The sequence below is a fragment of the Megalops cyprinoides genome, chromosome 13 (assembly GCF_013368585.1).
Source record: "Megalops cyprinoides isolate fMegCyp1 chromosome 13, fMegCyp1.pri, whole genome shotgun sequence".
NCBI classification, from domain to species: domain Eukaryota; kingdom Metazoa; phylum Chordata; class Actinopteri; order Elopiformes; family Megalopidae; genus Megalops; species Megalops cyprinoides.
Genome location: NC_050595.1, coordinates 2,364,256 through 2,383,109, shown reverse-complemented (window position 1 = coordinate 2,383,109; position 18,854 = coordinate 2,364,256). Strand labels below are relative to the sequence as shown.

Here is an 18,854-nt window from a genome sequence, read left to right as displayed (position 1 = left end):
CAACCATACGTGTGTCTGAACTACAGTTGCGTGTCAAATTTTGCCTCCTGCAATCTGAACTTTCTCCTTCCTCACAGCAGTTAATGAATGAAGTTATGTCATATTCTACCCCCAAAAAGATAGCACAGGGTGCGAGGAAAAATAGTCAAGATACTAAGAAATATCGAGCCCATTCATAAAATATCTGACCACTACAAAACCCGTTAGATTAGTTGGATTATCTTCAAACACTTCAAAATTTTTGCTATTAATCCAATATTACATTATTTTATTATTATTATTTTTTTTTGTACGCTTTCTCCTCGTGTGTTTGTTTTTATTATCCTATATTTATTTGCTAATTATTTTTTCACTTGTTAAAGTCATTTTCTTTCTCGCCACCCCTGTCTTTCGTCAGTATTTCATATTTAAATAAATCCATCGTTGATTCTCTACTGGATACATGCTGCCACAACGATGTCACTGAACTTATGGCTCCAATTGTGTAGGGGGTAACGGGGGTGTTCAAGTTTGTGTTGTTTTCAAAAAAAAAAAAAACTACAATGGTGATTGTAGTATTGACTGTCACACAAGAATGTCGTTGCCTTGTACAGCAAAAATAAAATATAATAAAATGGCCTTGGTGGCTAACACATAAACCATTGTGTATACTGTGGTAAATATTTAAGTCAACACGTATGATTGTTACATAAACTGACGAACAATCTACTATGCATTCAAGGTGACAAAAAGTCTGTTGAAAACTCTCGGCAAAATTGCCAGTCATAACTGAGATTGGGAGCTTTACCCGAGAAGGGAGTGTGACGGCGTTTTACTTGGATGAAATTTTATTCTTCGAGTCAGGGCTGTGTGCTGCCGTTACTGATTTGGAGCGTTTGACAAGCTAAGAAGCTAAGCTAGCTGGCACCAAACTGAGAGTTAGCAAGTGCAACTGCATAACTTTTGGCATCATATTTGTGTCTGCAATTTGTGTGTCTAAGAAAAAAATCCACCCACTAGACGAGTTAAATTAAATCCGAAACGGCACAGTCCTACTGTTTGAAAACTCCCACCTCTAAACGTTCCCATCCAACAAGAGCGCAGCATTTCTGCTCTTTAAATAAAACTTCCGGCTCTTTCACTGAGCCCTCATGTTCCTCGAGCCGCACGCCTCGTTTCCGATCGCAGCTCAGCCAATCAGTGACCTCCGGCAGTAAGGGAGCGTCGCCAACGCACACGCACAAGCAGCTGCGTGAAGCACCGTTGACTAACATTAAAACAAACGTTATCTAGTGATTTATGTAATAACCTGAGAAGTGCAAAACAATTGGTATTCGTCATACTTTTGTCTAAAAAGACATTTTAATCCGGGGAAAGAAAGGCGGAGGAGGAATAGGAGTACTCCTCAATAGCCCGCTTCCCCTCATACCCCAACGCTGTATGTTTACCCAACATACTGAATGTTTACGAGCAAATAAATGTACGGTAAAATGTACGATGAAATTCACCACCATGCTGAATTACACTGTTTCGTTTATTATTATTATTTGGCTTTGGGGATGTATTTTTCCAAAAGAAACGTACACAGGCTACATTTTCATTATTTATTAATACTATAGATTTAATGAGGTAATTCAGTGGAAGTGCCACGCTCAAGGGTACAACGGAAGAGTCATGGCACGGCATTTGTGATACTGTGGTTAACAGCCTAGTTCGTTAACCTCTGCACCTCACTGACAACCCGCAAAATGATCAAGCATGACCATCTCTTTTTTTCCAGTACACAACAAAAAATAATTTAAAAATCCCAGAGGTTTTAGAGCGTACAGGGTTAGAGACACCTCCCTTTTTAGATTCCTCAGGACATACAGAACATTAAGCAATTAGGTCAGAATATATTTGTCTGTAAATAACAGTGGCTAAACAATATTACACACACACCATGTATCACTATTTATTATGTAGTGAACTTGCATTATACAATATTTTATCCAATACATAACATCTCTATGTATTATTACAGTACATAATTTATTTTTTCCCTCTAAATTCTAAATTCAAATATTAAAGCAAAGCATAGTCACTTCCTGTTTCTGCTGCAAAAGCAGCACCTGTTTACGCAAACTTGCATCTGCTCCATTTGCATTTGTGAACAGATCCTTTTTTTGTACAGTGCATCCCAGCATGACACACTGTACGTAACGGTAAAGGGCTGCACACTCAGCATCTGGGCAAATGGAGGATCCTTTGCTAAACCACAGAAAGGGAGCAACTTATTTGATTTATGGCCACCCTTATACAAGGATTTTATACGTTGTCCATTCATGGAGCTGGATATTTATCACATCGTTTTCTTACAGAGATAAATTATTAAAGCTATTTTGGTAAAGTGCCTTGCTTAAGCACACAGCAACAGTGCCCAAGGCAATGATTTTAATCTGTGATATTACAACTAGGCCTACCTGCCCGGTTCCTTCACCTGTGAGCTACACTTTCTTCTGTCCCTGGAGTTCTATAGCTGCCTGTGCAGCAGGGACACCACCTGCTAGACGGGAGTGTGGGTGTGACAACAGAGACCAGGGGTACCTGAACTCTGACCTGACCCCAAGCTTTCTCGCCTGCTCCTCACAAGCCCGAGGACACAGAGTCTCTGCCTCCTACCTCTTCAATCAATGGCAAAGTGACTGCCACCTACTGGCTCGTTAATCACTCAAATACATGTAACATACAGTATATGTATATGTACTCATATAGCTCTAATATATCTTTTCTGATATATGTCCAGGGGTTTAACTCAATTACCTTTTTGAAATGATTCAAGAATTTTTTTCCATTTTTGTCAACATTTCCCCTCTCTGCTTTTGCCCTCAAATTGAGTGGTTCAGTGTGTCATTTAAAACTGAACAATGTTTCTGCTGTAAATATATTACCAGGAGAAATAACTCACTTCTACACATGCTTGTGTACATATATGAGCACACGCGCACACACACGCACATACACACGCACACACACACACACACACACGCACATACACACGCACACACATACACACACACACACACGCACACACGCACGCACACACACACAGACACACACACACACACACACACACACACACACTCACGCACACACACGCACACACACACGCACACGCACACACACACAGACACACGCACACACACACGCACACAGTGTGTGTAAATGCAGATCTGAGAAGGAGCTGCACTGATCCAGGCAGAGGAGGGACTGCCTCGACGTTCCAGCCCCCGACGCTCTCCCGGCCACTCCTCCCTGCCTGTCTCATCACCAGCTCTCCTGGCGCCTGGAGCCTGGAGCCTGGCCGCGCACAGTGGCACAAGCCTCGCTGCTCCACCCCCACGCCTTTCCCATCGCCCCTGCCCGGCTGGGGGTGTGATCCGCTCCCCCTCCCAAAGCTCCCGATGCCTCCCCAGCAACACACTCCCTCTCCCTGTGACATCACAGGTCTTAGCCAGGCTGCCACGGTAACACATGGCCCACACAGGGTAGGAGAGTTGGGCGGTGGGGAGTTTGGGGGCAAATGGGTGTGTGTATTGGGGGGGGGGGTGTTGTTGGGGCGCTGGTGCCCGGATTTCTGGCCTCAGTCTGGGTGTTCTGGTGGTCATCAGCACAGAATGAGCAGAGATGGCCTCTAACCTCCAAATTACAGACTGACCTACTTCTGTCTCCCCATGTTATCGCATGACAAAGGGTGCTCTCTGACCAACCGCTGCCCGTTCTGGGCTGCAGTGCCCCAAGCTGTGCCGCGTTCCTCTCTGCTGTCCTGCGCTGGGTGGCCTCCACCCCGGCCCAGCCCGGCCTACCCAACGCCAACAAATCAGGAGGGGCGAGACCACGCATCCAAGAGCCAACGAATGTGCTGAACGCGTGAGCTGTCCTGTCCAGGCCAGGCGGTCCTACAGCGACACAGGGTCTGGAAGCTGTTCTTAAAAACCCACATGCAGACGTCTGGTGGAATGTAGCGCTGTTTCGGGGGGGGAGAAATACGGCACCACCCTCCAGCCAAGTCACAGGTCTGACCCTCAGACGTCTCCTTAACCTTGCCCCCCCCGCCCCACCACCCTTTCGGAGGGAGGAGCTGGTGTTTTTATCGCCGGCGCTCTCCAGGCGTAGAGAGAGCCCACAGTGTGGGGAGGAGGTGCGTCAGGTCGCGGGGTCACGCCCAGCCATATGCCACAAGCGCACAATGAGTGTGCTCTGACAGATCCCGCCCCCTGGTCCCCGCACGGCGAGGGCAAGGGGAACACATTGTTCCGGAAACAAAGGGCAGCGATGGTCCTGGCCCCCCTTTCATTGCAGGAGGTCTCTGGGACGGGGAGATGGGGGCCAAGTTGGGGTGGGGGGTTTGGAGGGGGGGGCAATGTTCACAGCAAGGGCCTTAGCCCCCTTTACATCTCTCAAACCCTCAACCGACTTGTCCCCCCCCAGACACCCCACACACCCTCACAATAGTCAGAGAGGGCCTCTTTTTCTCATGTTGAATATGTAAAGGAGAAGGAGGGGGGTGTGTCATAGTGTCTGTCTATTCTAAACTGACAGGGAGTATTTTAGATTAATTTCAACAGGCTATTATACAGGACCGTCTAACATGAAGGAGGAGGAGAGGGAAATGGCTTCTGCAATACTCTGTACCTCTCACCCTCCTCCAATCAGATGCCCAGATGCTGAGGGCAAGAGCTGATTCCTCACTGCTTTTTTTATGTGATCTGATTTTCACTGTGTAAACATTTCTCTCCCGGATCCTTGAAGAAACTCTTTTGTTGTGGCTCCGTTTTGACGTTGTATTGACTGATCCAAATTTGTGTTGACGCTTGAATTGATGCTAACAGTGGCAGTGAGGTCAGTTCACGAGGTCATCGCTATTCTGGAAGTTATCAGATATGGCGGGCCACGCGGCAGGAGAGGCACAAAGAGCCGGAATGTTCTCTTTGACCCGTGTAAATGTACAGGTACACCAGCAGAAAGCTTGCCCTCTGGCTGTGAACACACAGACAGCATCAACACAGCGCTCTGAAAGCCATCACGGTGTGGTGGGGTCACTTTAGTGATACTGTGTATCCATTGTAAGTGGTGGTGAAAATGACTGCAGCAGCTCAAATTGTTGTAGGAACAGGTACAAAACCTGCCAGCGTCCAGTTTGCTGGTAGCACTGTATGAGAAGAATAGTGCCACCCTGTGGTGGATTTGGTTTATGACAGTTTTGCGGTCTGCATTACAGGCACAACTAGGATGAGAACTTATCTACCCTGATAACCCCACAGAATGTGCTGGAGGAAAAAAATATGTCAACATCTCTCATCTTACCTCCTGCTTGGAAGAATGCAAAGACAATTTATCTAATACTAAACCGCAATGAATCATTCATGTGATGATTTTCAGGCCAAAGACTTTATCATACTCTGCCTCAAAGTTGAGTAATATTGTCAGAACTCAGGCAGGGACTCAGGCGCAGACAGGGAAGACTGGTACACGAAGGGGTTTATTGAGTCCAAAGGGTAATCCAAAAACAGGGTCAAAACAGGCAAAGTCCAAAACCAGAAAAAACACAGCAACCAATACCAAAAAAATCTGATCCGAGAAAACAAAGTCGAGGAAAACAGGCAACAGAACCAGCAGGCAGAAGCGGATCAGAACCTACAACCTCCTGGTCTCTTGTTCACGTCCCTCAGCACTGTCTCATGTCATTGAGAGATGAGTCAGCTATACACTGAGGCAATTAGGTAAAAAAAGAACCTGCAGTGTGGTATAGTGATGACGAATGCTCCTTACAACCCATTGGACATTTATAATTGGACATGTAAAACTTACTTTAGCTATTTAAGTAGCATTTGCTAAGCAACTGTAACATAATCACACTCCATAAAGGCTGCAGGAGGAGTGGTCGCTCTTTTACTTCAAAGGTAGGATATTGATAGAAATCTCACATTTCTAATTGTCACATTTCTATTTCAGCAGCTATACTCTATCACAGTATCACAGCTATCCACTGTATCTGATATACACTCCATAGAATAACATGGGTGTAGGAACTAACACAGCACAGCAAGCAATCATACCTGTATGGAAGTGTATGAAACTGCAGTTAAGACTATATGCTCCCGAAAACACAAAAAAATATACATTTCTGGCGATTAGTACAATAACACTGAGCTGAAAAGAAGAAAAAAGACATACATAAAGGATACAAAGACTGGATTGAAGATAAATACTGTGAATGCATTAAGTTGAGGTTTTGCGTACATTGAATGCATTTTTGCAAACACAGCATTACCACAGAGGGGACAGTGGGAAAGCTGGCGACAGCTTCTTCCATAAAAAACACAAATGGAGATATGCAGCGTTAATTATGAACAGAGACTGGATAAAACTGACAGAATAGGCAAGCATGAAAGGGAAATGGATAACACAAGGAATGAAATGTGCGACTTCTCAATTAAACAATAACCCAGTCAGCTTCCAGCTACTCAAACATATTCTCCTGCTTTTTAATTTGTGTGGAGAAGCTGGCCAACACTTCTCACAAAAGAACAGCACAGAAAGAGGGAATGTAAATTAAAAAAAATCAATTATTTATATAAAAAAACCAACCAAAAAACCCAACCTGAGTGAACAGTCTCTCTGCTTGCCAGCCACACACCTGTATTTAATAGGCCTTTAATTAGGCAGATGTGGCTCATTAACCAATGACGTGAAGGTTCACAGGTCTTTCACATTGTGATAAGAAGAGCTCATCTCATTGCAAGCTTTTGTAAATGAAAACAAACTGATAGCAAACTGTCTTCTTCTCAAGTTGCAGTAGTGCTTGAATGGTGTTGTGTGGTCTGGGAGTGCTGTTAGCCTGGTCTGACACTGTTTCTGACATTCAACTTGAATGAACTTGAATACATTTATTTCCTGTTGTGCTGGAAGTCACTCTGGATGAGAGTGTCTGCTAAATGCATGTAATGTAACATAATGAAGACACAAATACACATGGGGCCCTAAAAAAATTATAAGTCAGTTCTGTAACACTGCCAATGACCCTGTCCTACAATGCATCACATGACCTATCTACCTCAGTCACAGAGAAAGGGAGGAGCAACCTACTTGTGTGTGTGTGTGTGTGTGTGTGTGTGTGTGTGTGTGTGTGTGTGTGTTTGTGTGTGGTGTTTATATAGCAGGGTGCAAGGAGCACTAGAGTAATAGTCACCATGCTGGGCTCCTTGATTCTGCTGTGGATCAGCTTCTGCCTCCTCCTCTTCCTCTTCAGAACTCAGAGGCCAAAAAACTTCCCCCCTGGACCCCGTCCCGTCCCAGTTTTTGGGAACCTGCTGCAGCTGAACCTGAAAAATCCCCTTAACGACCTACAGAAGGTAGAACAAAATTATCATTTATTTTTGAATGCATGTTTGAATGCACCAGGTAACATAAACCATTCAATATGCATGTGCCAAATGTACGGCATGTAAGTGTTATATGTAAAGTCCTGAGACAGTTCTAAAAAGCTGCAGATCTGTTCGATGTTGAGAAGCCTTTTTATAGATGTATTTGATCGAGAGGCACCTTTGTACATCACGAGTTGCATAACGAGCTCTCGGTTTGTGTGTCAGAAGTGATACACTCGGATATCACCCAGATCGTTCAGTTACGGCTGTGTTATTTTCAGTCTGTAAATGTGCGTGGAGGATGAGGCACTGTGTGTAGCTGTGCACCCTGAGCCTCTCTGTCTCCATCTGCCCCTGTGCAGCTGGCAGGGCGGTATGGGAAGGTGTTCAGTCTGTACATCGGGAGCAGGCCGGCCGTGGTGATTAGCGGTATGCAGGCCATGAAGGAGGCGCTGGTCACTCGATCGGTGGAATTCGCAGGACGACCTCAGGACCTGATGGTCAACGATGTAACCAACAACAAAGGTATGGTCCAATGAACTCCCAGAGAAATTCCATTCTCCACTGAACACTGCATTCTATGTCAGAGATAATAAGCAGGCAGGACTGTATTCTGATTTTTTAAAAGGTGCTACGCAAAATCCATAACGATTTTGTTCTGTAATTTTCTGGAAACAAACAGCGTTCCACGAGAACCTAAATTTAATTTCTATAGAGTCTCGCAAAGCATTCTTGAGTTCTTATTGGAGAGTTCTGCATGTTAGTTGTGAGACAGATTACGAATTATACACTGATACAGATCAGTCAGTCTAGGTGAACCAAACACACGCAAATGTTATTGCTAAAAATGCCACAAAAGCAATTAAAAGTAAATGTCTTTCTCACCGCAAAGGATGACTTTTAAAATGATCATTAAAAATGCTGGTGTCAGTGAAGGCAGGTGTCCCCATTGGTTTGGATGACTAACAAAAATCCCAAACCTTCAGGAGTCGTCTTGCTGAATTATGGGCCCTACTGGAAGGAACAGCGGAGATTTGCCCTGATGCTGCTGCGGAATTTTGGCATGGGGAAACAATCCATGGAGGAGAGGATTCTGGGAGAGATTTCACACATAATCTCACACTTGGAAAAGAATGCTGGTAGCAACTATTTGAAAAACCAGTTATTAGCATGTATTAGTCAAAACAACATTTTAAACTCCTCCTTTCTGTATTTCGCTGAATCTGTGCTTGATTCTTAAAGATTCTGTATGTTAAATGAAAATTAAACAAGAAAACATGAAATGATTTTTAATGAACAAGGTGAGGACATGAGTCTCTGATTTTCTGGTCGTTCTTGGCAGGCAAAACCACAGACCCCCAGATTCTGTTCCACAAGGCTGCGTCCAATATCATCAGCAGCGTCCTGTTCGGGACTCGGTACGAGCATGACGACGAGTTTCTGAAGCTCATCGTTCGCATCTTCACCGAGAATTCAAAGATCGCCAACGGTCCATGGGCTATGGTAAGGCCACTGGCTCCCTTCACAGTCCGGGCGGGGAGAAAACAAACCAGCACTGGGAGTCAGTTTGACGTACGATGTTAAAACGAGACTAAAAACAGTGACCTTGTCGTCTGCAGGTTTATGATTCTTTGCCTTTGTTGAGGGGCTTCCCGCTGCCCTTCCGAAAAGCCTTTCAGAACATGGAGACTGTGCTGAAGTTCACAGCAGACCTGGTGGCCCAGCATAAGAAGACCCGAATCCCAGGAGATCCACGGGACTTTGTGGACTGCTACTTGGATGAAGTGGAAAAGGTATTGCTGCCTACATGATTAACTGGGTGTGTGGTGAGTGTTGGTAGGGCTGTGTGTTTCTGTGTGTGTGTGTAGTAATCTGATACAGAATTAATACAGAAAAATGTCAGTAAACATTCTTTACTAATGTCACTAAACACTAACAAACACATAAAGTCACTTACGCCATAACACTTTGGCTTCATAACATCATGCAGAAATAGTTTCAAAATAATATTAAATTATTCAATAATGACAAATGACTTCAAATATATGGATGAATCTTTCCCTGGTGTCCTCACTCCTGTCTCTGCCAGAGAGGTGACAATGGTTCCTCCTTCGGTGAAAGACAGTTGGTCTCTTTTATGGTCGACCTCTACTTCGCGGGAACGGACACCACCTCCAACACGCTCCTCACTGCCTTCCTGTACCTCATGACTCACCCAGACGTGCAGGGTAAGTGGATGATGGCTGAATTCCTGGTATCCTCCATTTTTGACTAGTTTGAAACACACTCTCCGAGGTGTCAGTTCACAGTTCTTCTCCAAAGATGTGTCAGAAGGAGAGTTTCTCCCAGCTGAGTGACATCACTTCCTGTCCTCTCCAGAGAGGTGTCAGGGGGAGATTGACGCGGTGCTCGGGGAGAAGGAACAGGCCTCTTACGAGGACAGACACAGGATGCCCTACATGCAGGCCATGATCCACGAGGCCCAGCGAGTCGCTGACACTGTTCCCCTTAGCGTGTTCCACACCACCACCAAAGACACCCAGCTGATGGGCTACGACATCCCCAAGGTGAAGCCCCTGCACCTCCTTTCAGCCAATCACGCATGTAGGAGTCAGAGACAGAACTGCTGTCACTTATGTGTAAAATATATAATATTCTGTAATATGCTATTTCTTAGCATTTTGTTTCTCTCACACTCTTGAACTCCTCTATCTGTAAAACTTCAGTTGAAACTGAAGTTGAGAGAATGGATCCCATTCCCTTACCTCTCCTGCAGACTGTGGTCATTCCACAGAGACTGCCCTATTCTCCATTACTGAGGCTCTTCAATCAGGCAGAACAACCTCCCACTGCTTGGTCTTGATTCTTCTGGACCTTTCTGCAGCCTTTGACACAGTGGATGGCGCTCTACTTCTGTCTACCCTTTCTACGTTGCTGATACCACTCTTCTGTGGGTTCAGTCCTACCTCTCTGGACACTCTTTCAAGGTGTCCTGGAACAGTGGGTCATCTAGACCCTACAGGCTGTCTACGGGTGTCCCTCAAGGCTCTGTACTTGGCCCTGTCCTCTCCTCTCTTTACGTGCAATCTCTTTGCTCTGTCATCTCCTCCCAAGGCTTTTCATATCACCTCTACGCTGATGACACACAACTCCTCCTGTCTTCATCAAGTTCAAAACCTTGGTGCTGGCATACAGGACAGTGAACGGGACAGCCCCCTCATATCTATGATCGGACTTCAAACCATATGATCAGTAATATCACTACGCTCTGCATCCATGGGGCAACTGACTGTCCCATCCCAACAGGGTTGCTCCTCTCAAAAACCATCCTTGTCTGTACTGGTCCCTCAGTGGTGGAATGAACTCCCCATAGGAGTCAGGACAGTGGAATCACTGGCCATCTTCCAACACAGACTGAAGACTCACCTCTTCAGACTGCATCTAGGTTCCACCTCAATCCCTGCCCCCGACACATTTGCTAGTTGTAGCACTATCTGTTTATTTCACATGTAGTAGTGCGATGTGTTTTGGATTCTGTGATCTGGCAACTGACGTGTGGTAGTATACTTGACTTTTCTTGTCTAGTCAGGTTTTTCAAGTTAACACTCACACCCACTGGTCTGGAAGTGCTGTTAACCTAGTGTGACACTGTTTCTCATTCAACTTGAATGCATACACTTATGTTTTATTGTGCTTGGAGGTCTTTCTGGATAAGAGCATCTGCTAAATGGGTGTAATGTAATTACCGCTTTAAGGGATACAACCAAATAAATGCAGAACTGCCACAGCAACGGATTTTGAATGAATAAAAAGAACAGTAACGATAACCAATTATCACTGAAGTCCAAAGACCAAATAAAAACAAAAAAACAAGAACTAATCCCCAAGCTTCTGTCAACACAGAGGGTAATACTGACCCACTGTCCCTCAGGTATATGAGCTGTATATGAGAGTTTGCAGTCTCTGAGTAGCATAAGGGTTTTATGGAAGCCTAGGAGATAATTATGTCTCCTCTCTCTCTCTCTCTCTCTCTCTCTCTCTCTCTCCTTGTTTTGCAAATTCTTTCACTTTTTATTCAACCCCCTCACTCCCTCCCTCTCCGTCTCTCTGCCTGTTTTGCTTCAGGGCACCCTCATCATTCCCAACCTCTCCTCTGTTCTGAGTGAGGAGAGCCAGTGGAAGTTTCCCCATAACTTCAACCCTGAGAACTTCCTAAACCAACAGGGGGAGTTTGTGAAGCCAGAGGCCTTCATACCCTTCTCTGCAGGTCAGAGTCAGTCACACTCACTGCCAAGACTATGGTTTATGTTTGAGTCCAATTTGAAACAATGGGTAACACTGAAACAATTGCGTACATGTGACGATAATCACGTGCATGCTTGAATGTGTGTGTGTGTGTGTGTTGCAGGGCCTCGAGTGTGTCTGGGAGAGGGTCTTGCTCGCATGGAGCTTTTCCTGATTTTGGTGACCCTGCTGCGCCGGTTCCAGTTTGTCTGGCCTGAGGATGGTGGGGTACCTGACTACACCCCTGTTTTTGGGATCACCCAGACACCCAAACCCTACAGAATGGGCATCAGGCTGAGGGGAACCTAGAGAGGGTGAACCAGCAGACACCCTACAGAGGCTCCCCTGATGTTATGGACATCAGCTGGTCACGTGATGAGAAACAAACTAACATTTTCCTCTAAAATTGTTGAGTAGCATTTTATACACATTTCATCAGCTTGTATTTTAAAAATATATTTTTGTTATAAGGGTCAATTGTGGGTACATGACAGATAATCTGAATTGCTCAGTCGTTTTGATCTAGATCTAAATAATATAATTTACATATATTTAGATAAGCAGGGAGAGAAGTGTTATGTTTCAGGGCTGAGCCTGCAACCGTCCTAGGTGTCCACTGTCCAGCAGTATAACTGGATGATATGTTAAAAACATCATATAGATATCTTTAATCAACCCAGAGTCAGATCCCAGAGAGAAACATGAGCATGTAACCATCCTAGGTGTTACCCTGTCATTGTCCAACAGTGTAACTGGACGATATGTAAAAAAACTGAAGGCAATGGAAATTCATAAGGATGAGGGTGTGTGCAAAATAAAGCATTTTTGGCAGTAGAGCCATTTTTGTTGTTCTTACTTTTTCAGTTTGTCTTATTTACAGTTGTCCATATGGAATTCTTTGGAATCTTTCTGATTGTTCCACTTCAACAGCTATACTCTGACCCACAGTACCTGTTATACACAGCATAGCGTAACATAGGGAACAAACACAGCAAGAAACCCCACATCTGTATGGAAGTGTATGAAACTGCAGTAAAGACCATATGCTCCTGAAAACACAAAAAAGTATGCATAGTACATTAATGCTATCAGCTGAAAACAAGTAAATGCATACATTAAGGATACAACAACTGGATTGAAAATAAAATAAATAAGTAAATGCATTAATTTAAGGTTTTGGGTCCATTTGTGCTGACACAGAATTACCATAGAGGGGGGCAGTGAGAAAGCTGAAAAACAGAATTTCTCCCATAAAAAGACTTTTGAGTGAAAACACAAAGCACCATTTATTATGAACAGAAACTGGATAAAGTTTTAACATGAGCTTAAACATGAGCTTTAACATGAGCTTTAACACGAGTTTTAACATGAGCTTTAACAGCTTTAAAATGAGCTTCTGAATTAAATGTAGAAATTTTCCTTTTAATATGTAGAATAAGGTAGAATGAAAGAAATGACACAAATGAATCAAAAAGACACAAAGGATAACATAAACTGAAAAACTGTGGCAAACATAATTCCATGAAAAGGGAATCAGTGATTCAATGAAGGACAGAAAAGGACAGGATTAAAAGTCAACCCTGAAACTGAAAAAGAAACAAGAAAGGACAAAGAAAGGCAAAGAGGGGAAAAGAAAGGATAACATAGATAAACGTCTTTTAAATCAAACTTTAAACAAAAAGCTAAAAACAGCAGACATTTTAGACAGTGCACATTCTGACAGTTTAAATCAACCCTGGAAGACCCAGACAATATCACCATCCACACAGGGACCAATGACCTGCACTCATAAGGAGACCAAGTGGCAGATTCAATAAAGAGGGTAGCAGAGAAAGCCGCTCATGAGCTCCCAGAGCCAACATCGGGATCTCCACCCTTCTGCCCAGACAGTACATCCAACTGAATTTCATTAAGAAAATAAACTATGTCATCACCAGCAACTGTGCTGACCTCCCAAATGTACACCTAGTACACCACCCCACTGTGACCCACGGGCATTTATACAACCATGTACATCCGAATCAAGAAGGTGTCAGGGTCTTCGTTAAAACCCTGAGTGACACCCTTGACAATCAGAATCAGCCATTGGTCAGCTTCAGGAGAGCACGGCAAAAACAATTATAACCTGAACACTCTTCAATTTATAATTATGACAGTGAAAAACACGATTAATAAGTAACATAGTCATCACCCACAATAAATATACAGCAAACCCTACATTTTTAATTCAGCTGCAGTCTTAAATGTTGCAACATCGCTAAACTCATACATAAAACTCACCTGCTGTTGTCTCTAGATTTATCTTATCTTACAATCTCTAATTTGTTCCTGCTTTCCATGGAATTGCTCATATTCTCTGAAACACAGCTGAGTCTGTGCGCTTCCTCTGGAAGATGCACTCTTTTCAGGACTTTGTTTTAATGTAATTATACTGTATAATTATATATAATGTAACTGAGCTACGATTTTAATATCTAAATATATTTTAATTTCATTCCATTTACTGCAAACACCAATAGACGAAAAACGAGGAGTCAGTTCTGTCTCACTGCCAATGACCCTGTCCAAGAATGAGTCACATGACCACAGCCACAGAGAGAGGGAGGAGCACCTTACTTTGTGTGTGTGTGTGTGTGTGTGTGTGTGTATATAGCAGGATCAGAGGAGCAGTAGAGTAACAGTCACCATGCTGGGCTCCTTGATTCTGCTGTGGATCAGCTTCTGCCTCCTCTTCTTCCTCTTCAGAACCCAGAGGCCAAAAAACTTCCCTCCTGGACCTCGTCCCGTCCCAGTTTTTGGGAACCTACTGCAGCTGAACCTGATCAATCCCATTAATGACCTACAGAAGGTAGAGCAGAATCTGTGAGTGTATTGTTGAATGCACCTGTTCAGGTATCATAAACCATTCAATATGCATGCGCCAAATGTACGGCATGTAATATGTTATATGTAAAGTCCTGAGACAGTTCTAAAAAACTGCAGATCTGTTAGAAGTTGAGAAGCCTTTTTATAAATGTATTTGATCGAGAGGCACCTTTGTACATCACGAGTTGCATAACGAGCTCTCGGTTTGTGTGTCAGAAGTGATACACTCGGATATCACCCAGATCGTTCAGTTACGGCCGTGTTATTTTCAGTCTGTAAATGTGCGTGGAGGATGAGGCACTGTGTGTAGCTGTGCACCCTGAGCCTCTCTGTCTCCATCTGCCCCTGTGCAGCTGGCAGGGCGGTATGGGAAGGTGTTCAGTCTGTACATCGGGAGCAGGCCGGCCGTGGTGATTAGCGGTGCGCAGGCCATGAAGGAGGCGCTGGTCACTCGATCGGTGGAATTCGCAGGACGACCTCAGGACCTGATGGTCAACCACGTAACAAAGAGCAAAGGTGAGAGCTCAGATTGACAACTTCATCAACTGTCTTCACAACAATAAAATACGTATTGAAACAGCACCTGACCATGTACAGATACACACACTCAGGCTTTCTCAGGGACAATGCTACTCCAGACCAAACAGCAAATTCATTTAGACTCCACAGTTAGGGGTGGATTTAATATGAGCAAAGGCATTTTGGTTCAGAGCAGTTACAGATGTAGGGGTGGATTATTGGAAAGCTTGGGGATATGCACCACACTTTTCTCAATCAAGGAAGGGTATGCTCATGATTTCAAAGATGGCTGGCACCTACACAGTCTTAATGTTTTAAATTGGAAACCTATTTGTATACAACAGCACACACCCCTTCAATTCATAATCATAGTATAGGATAATGATTTTTCTGTGTTTTTGCTAAAGATATTAGAATAATGACGCTGCCACCAGTGGTCTGGACGACTCATGACAGTTTCATCCCTGTAGGTGTCATACTGGCCAATTACGGGTCCAGGTGGAGAGAGCACCGCCGGTTTGCACTAACGACCCTGCGGAACTTTGGCCTGGGGAAACATTCCATGGAGGAGAGGATTCTGGGAGAAATTCGCCACATCAGCTCTTGCTTAGAGAAGAATGCTGGTACCCCGTACTAACATATACAGTACCACATGTGCAAATACAAAAGTCTGCCCGCATATGTGAAACCACTAAAGGGTAAAATGAAATTAAAGCATTCCGAGAGGTCAAATTCAGAGCATGATGACAAGTAATCTTTAATATTCATAATTAACAAATTAATAAATATGAACAATAATTACTACTGTATAAAATGAGAGAAGATAATATGTTGGAAAACATTCCCTTCACTTGGTTGTGTTCCCAAGGAAGGCACAGTTATGTGACAGAGACGTAACTTTTTGTGTATGATTAAGTACACATGCATTTTTGCCTGTTCTGCGTCGAGCTTGCTTGATGGAAACACGGTTTGGGTCAACAGAGGTGGATTCGGTCATGACTGACACTGTTTTTTTCTGTACAGGGAAATCCATGGTTCCTCACCATCTATTCTCCAATGCAACGTCTGACATAATTTGTTCAGTCATATTTGGATCTCGATATGAACATGAAGATGAAGTATTTCAGGCATTGATTACCAAGATGGAAGAACTTACAAAGATTACCAACGGACCCTGGGCCATGGTACTAGCATGCTTGTATGCAAATTCCCCTGTATTTTATGATTTCAAGTCAACGGACGCTAACTAGTCACAGGAGAAAAAACACATGCTCTCTGTGACAGACTGAAGAAATCAGAATGGCTTTGCTCTCCATTGTAAACTAGCTCAGACTAGCTTAGCGGTTTGCACAATCTGAAGTTGTCCATCACACACAGAAGATGTCTGCTGGTCTCTCTTCTCCTAGCTGTACGACACACTGCCTCTGCTGAGAAACCTGCCTCTACCGTTCAGGAAAGCGTTTCAGAACTACTACAGCATTCAGGAGCACGTTTTGGGCATTGTGAAGCAGCACAAGAAGACTCGAATCCCAGGGCAACCAAGGGATTTCACCGACTGCTACCTGGATGAACTAGAAAAGGTACAACCACACCTACTAAACTGTAGCATAACTGGATGCCATTAGCCTCTGTTTCAGCATGATAAAGACTTGCCTTCCCTCAGCCATACACCTTCAGTAAAGAGGATAAGCTAAAATTGCACCAAACCCCTCTGAGAGAGACAGACTAAAGCACACCAGCAAAAGCCTGACACAATCACTGTGAGGACTGATTCTCAATCCTTTTCAATCAAACAGTGCTATAACACTGCTTAGTCATGTCAAATGAAAGATTCTGTCATGATTTCCCTGCCAGCAAGGTGAAAGTGGCTCTTCCTTTGATGAAAGTCAGATGGTTGCTCTCCTAATGGATCTCCTCCTCGCTGGAACGGACACCACCTCTAACACGCTCCTTACGGCTTTCCTGTACCTCATGACTCACCCAGATGTTCAGAGTAAGTAGACTATGGTTGAGTAGCTGATGTACTTCATTTTTTATGAGTCTGAAAGGCATAGCTCCAGAGGTGTCAGTCAGTTGATGCACGACATCTCTGAGGTGTCAGACAGAGGGCGTTTCCCAGATGAGTGACATCATTTCCTGTCTTCTCCAGAGAGGTGTCAGAGGGAGATTGACACGGTGCTTGGGGAGAAGGAACAGGCCTCTTACGAGGACAGACACAGGATGCCCTACATGCAGGCCATGATCCACGAGGTCCAGCGAGTCGCTGACACTGTTCCCCTTAGCGTGTTCCACGCCACCACCAAAGACACCCAGCTGATGGGCTTCGACATCCCCAAGGTGAAGCCCCGGCGCCTCCTTTCAGCCAATCACGCATGTAGGAGTCATAGACAGAACTGCTATCGTAACGTTTATAACATTTCAGCTAATGTTTTCTTTCCAACGATCTCCCTCCTTCTTTCCCTGCAACTTGCATTGTTTCACTTCTCACTCCCTCCCTCTCCATCTCCGGCTGTTTTGCTTCAGGGCACCCTCATCATTCCCAACCTCTCCTCTGTTCTGAGTGAGGAGAGTCAGTGGAAGTTTCCCCATGACTTCAACCCTGAGAACTTCCTAAACCAACAGGGGGAGTTTGTGAAGCCAGAGGGCTTCATGCCTTTCTCCGTGGGTAAGAGTTAAACATGTCAAAGGCTGTGGTGTAGATTAGAATGTTATTTAAAATTGCAAACACTAAAATAGTCATTGACATGAATGAAATAAGGTGAATGATAAACCCAAAATATCCATGTCCTTGAACAGATATCTTTCTGCATTTGTGCATACATGTGTTCTTGTGCATGTGAATGTTAGAGTGTGTTCACTTCTGTAATAACCTGCTTATGTTTGTATGTGTGCATTGACCTGTATATGTGTGTGTGTGTGTGTGTGTGTGTGTGTGTGTGTGTGTGTGTGTGTGTGTGTGTGTGTGTGTTGCAGGGCCTCGAATGTGTCTGGGAGAGGGTCTTGCTCGCATGGAGCTTTTCCTGATCTTGGTGACGCTTCTGCGCCGGTTCCAGTTTGTCTGGCCCGAGGATGGTGGGGTACCTGACTACACCCCTGTTTTCGGGGTCACCCAGACACCCAAACCCTACAGAATGGGCATCAGGCTGAGGGCAACCCAGAGAGGGTGAACCAGCAGACATCCCACAGAGGCTCCCCTGATGTTATAGACATCAGCTGGTCACATGATGAGTAACAAACAATCTAACAATGACCTTTTCCTCTAATATTGTTCATACATATTTCCGCAGTCTGTGTTTCTCATGGCTGAATTGCTCAGTTGTGGAATCATATAGATATCTTTAATCAACCCGGAGTTAGATCCCAAAGAGAAACATGAGCATGTAACCATCCTAGGTGTTACCCTGTCATTGTCCAACAGTGTAACTGGATGATATGTAAAAAAAAAAAATGAAGGCAATGGAAATTCATAAGGATGAGGGTGTGTGCAAAATAAAGCATTTTTGGCAGTAGAGCCATTTTTGTTGTTCTTACTTTTTCAGTTTGTCTTATTTACAGTTGTCCATATGGAATTCTTTGGAATCTTTCTGATTGTTCCACTTCAACAGCTATACTCTGACCCACAGTACCTGTTATACACAGCATAGCGTAACATAGGGAACAAACACAGCAAGAAACCCCACATCTGTATGGAAGTGTATGAAACTGCGGTAAAGACCATATGCTCCTGAAAACACAAAAAAGTATACATTTCTGGTGATTAGTATATACATAAAGGATATGAAGACTGAATTGATAAATACT

The 18,854-nt window shown here is 44.1% G+C and overlaps 2 protein-coding genes across 3 annotated transcripts; both read left to right on the top strand.

Annotated features, from left to right (window-relative positions):
• Positions 1 to 7,211: 7,211 nt before the first annotated feature.
• On the top strand, positions 7,212 to 12,505 carry LOC118787703 (cytochrome P450 2D15-like). 2 transcript variants are annotated; one of them, XM_036543331.1, is made up of 9 exons: positions 7,212 to 7,373; positions 7,748 to 7,910; positions 8,372 to 8,524; positions 8,728 to 8,888; positions 9,005 to 9,178; positions 9,475 to 9,613; positions 9,765 to 9,952; positions 11,511 to 11,652; positions 11,794 to 12,505. In XM_036543331.1, the coding sequence occupies exons 1-9, from the start codon at positions 7,212 to 7,214 to the stop codon at positions 11,976 to 11,978; spliced, it is 1,467 nt and encodes a 488-aa protein (XP_036399224.1). In that variant the 3' UTR covers positions 11,979 to 12,505. The 2 variants fall into 2 exon arrangements, with proteins under 2 accessions (XP_036399224.1, XP_036399225.1); XM_036543332.1 differs by lacking the exons at positions 7,212 to 7,373; positions 8,372 to 8,524 and having other exon boundaries at positions 7,749 to 7,910.
• A 1,847-nt stretch (positions 12,506 to 14,352) lies between these two features.
• Positions 14,353 to 18,564, top strand: LOC118787705 (cytochrome P450 2D3-like). Its single transcript, XM_036543337.1, has 9 exons — positions 14,353 to 14,517; positions 14,888 to 15,050; positions 15,524 to 15,676; positions 16,077 to 16,237; positions 16,460 to 16,633; positions 16,908 to 17,046; positions 17,203 to 17,390; positions 17,577 to 17,718; positions 18,027 to 18,564. Exons 1-9 carry the CDS (start codon positions 14,356 to 14,358, stop codon positions 18,218 to 18,220), a joined length of 1,476 nt encoding a protein of 491 aa, XP_036399230.1. The 5' UTR covers positions 14,353 to 14,355; the 3' UTR covers positions 18,221 to 18,564.
• Positions 18,565 to 18,854: the final 290 nt, after the last annotated feature.

What these genes read in the sequence shown, in the direction of transcription:
- LOC118787703 (XM_036543331.1), top strand. Translation starts at nt 7,212, where the DNA reads ATGCTGGGCTCCTTGATTCTGCTGTGGATCAGCTTCTGCCTCCTCCTC. An exon ending in TGGGCTACGACATCCCCAAG is followed by an intron (nt 9,953 to 11,510) that starts GTGAAGCCCCTG and finishes GTTTTGCTTCAG; the next exon opens with GGCACCCTCATCATTCCCAA. An exon ending in CTTCATACCCTTCTCTGCAG is followed by an intron (nt 11,653 to 11,793) that starts GTCAGAGTCAGT and finishes TGTGTGTTGCAG; the next exon opens with GGCCTCGAGTGTGTCTGGGA.
- LOC118787705 (XM_036543337.1), top strand. Translation starts at nt 14,356, where the DNA reads ATGCTGGGCTCCTTGATTCTGCTGTGGATCAGCTTCTGCCTCCTCTTC. An exon ending in TTGCTTAGAGAAGAATGCTG is followed by an intron (nt 15,677 to 16,076) that starts GTACCCCGTACT and finishes TTTTCTGTACAG; the next exon opens with GGAAATCCATGGTTCCTCAC. An exon ending in GACTCACCCAGATGTTCAGA is followed by an intron (nt 17,047 to 17,202) that starts GTAAGTAGACTA and finishes TGTCTTCTCCAG; the next exon opens with AGAGGTGTCAGAGGGAGATT.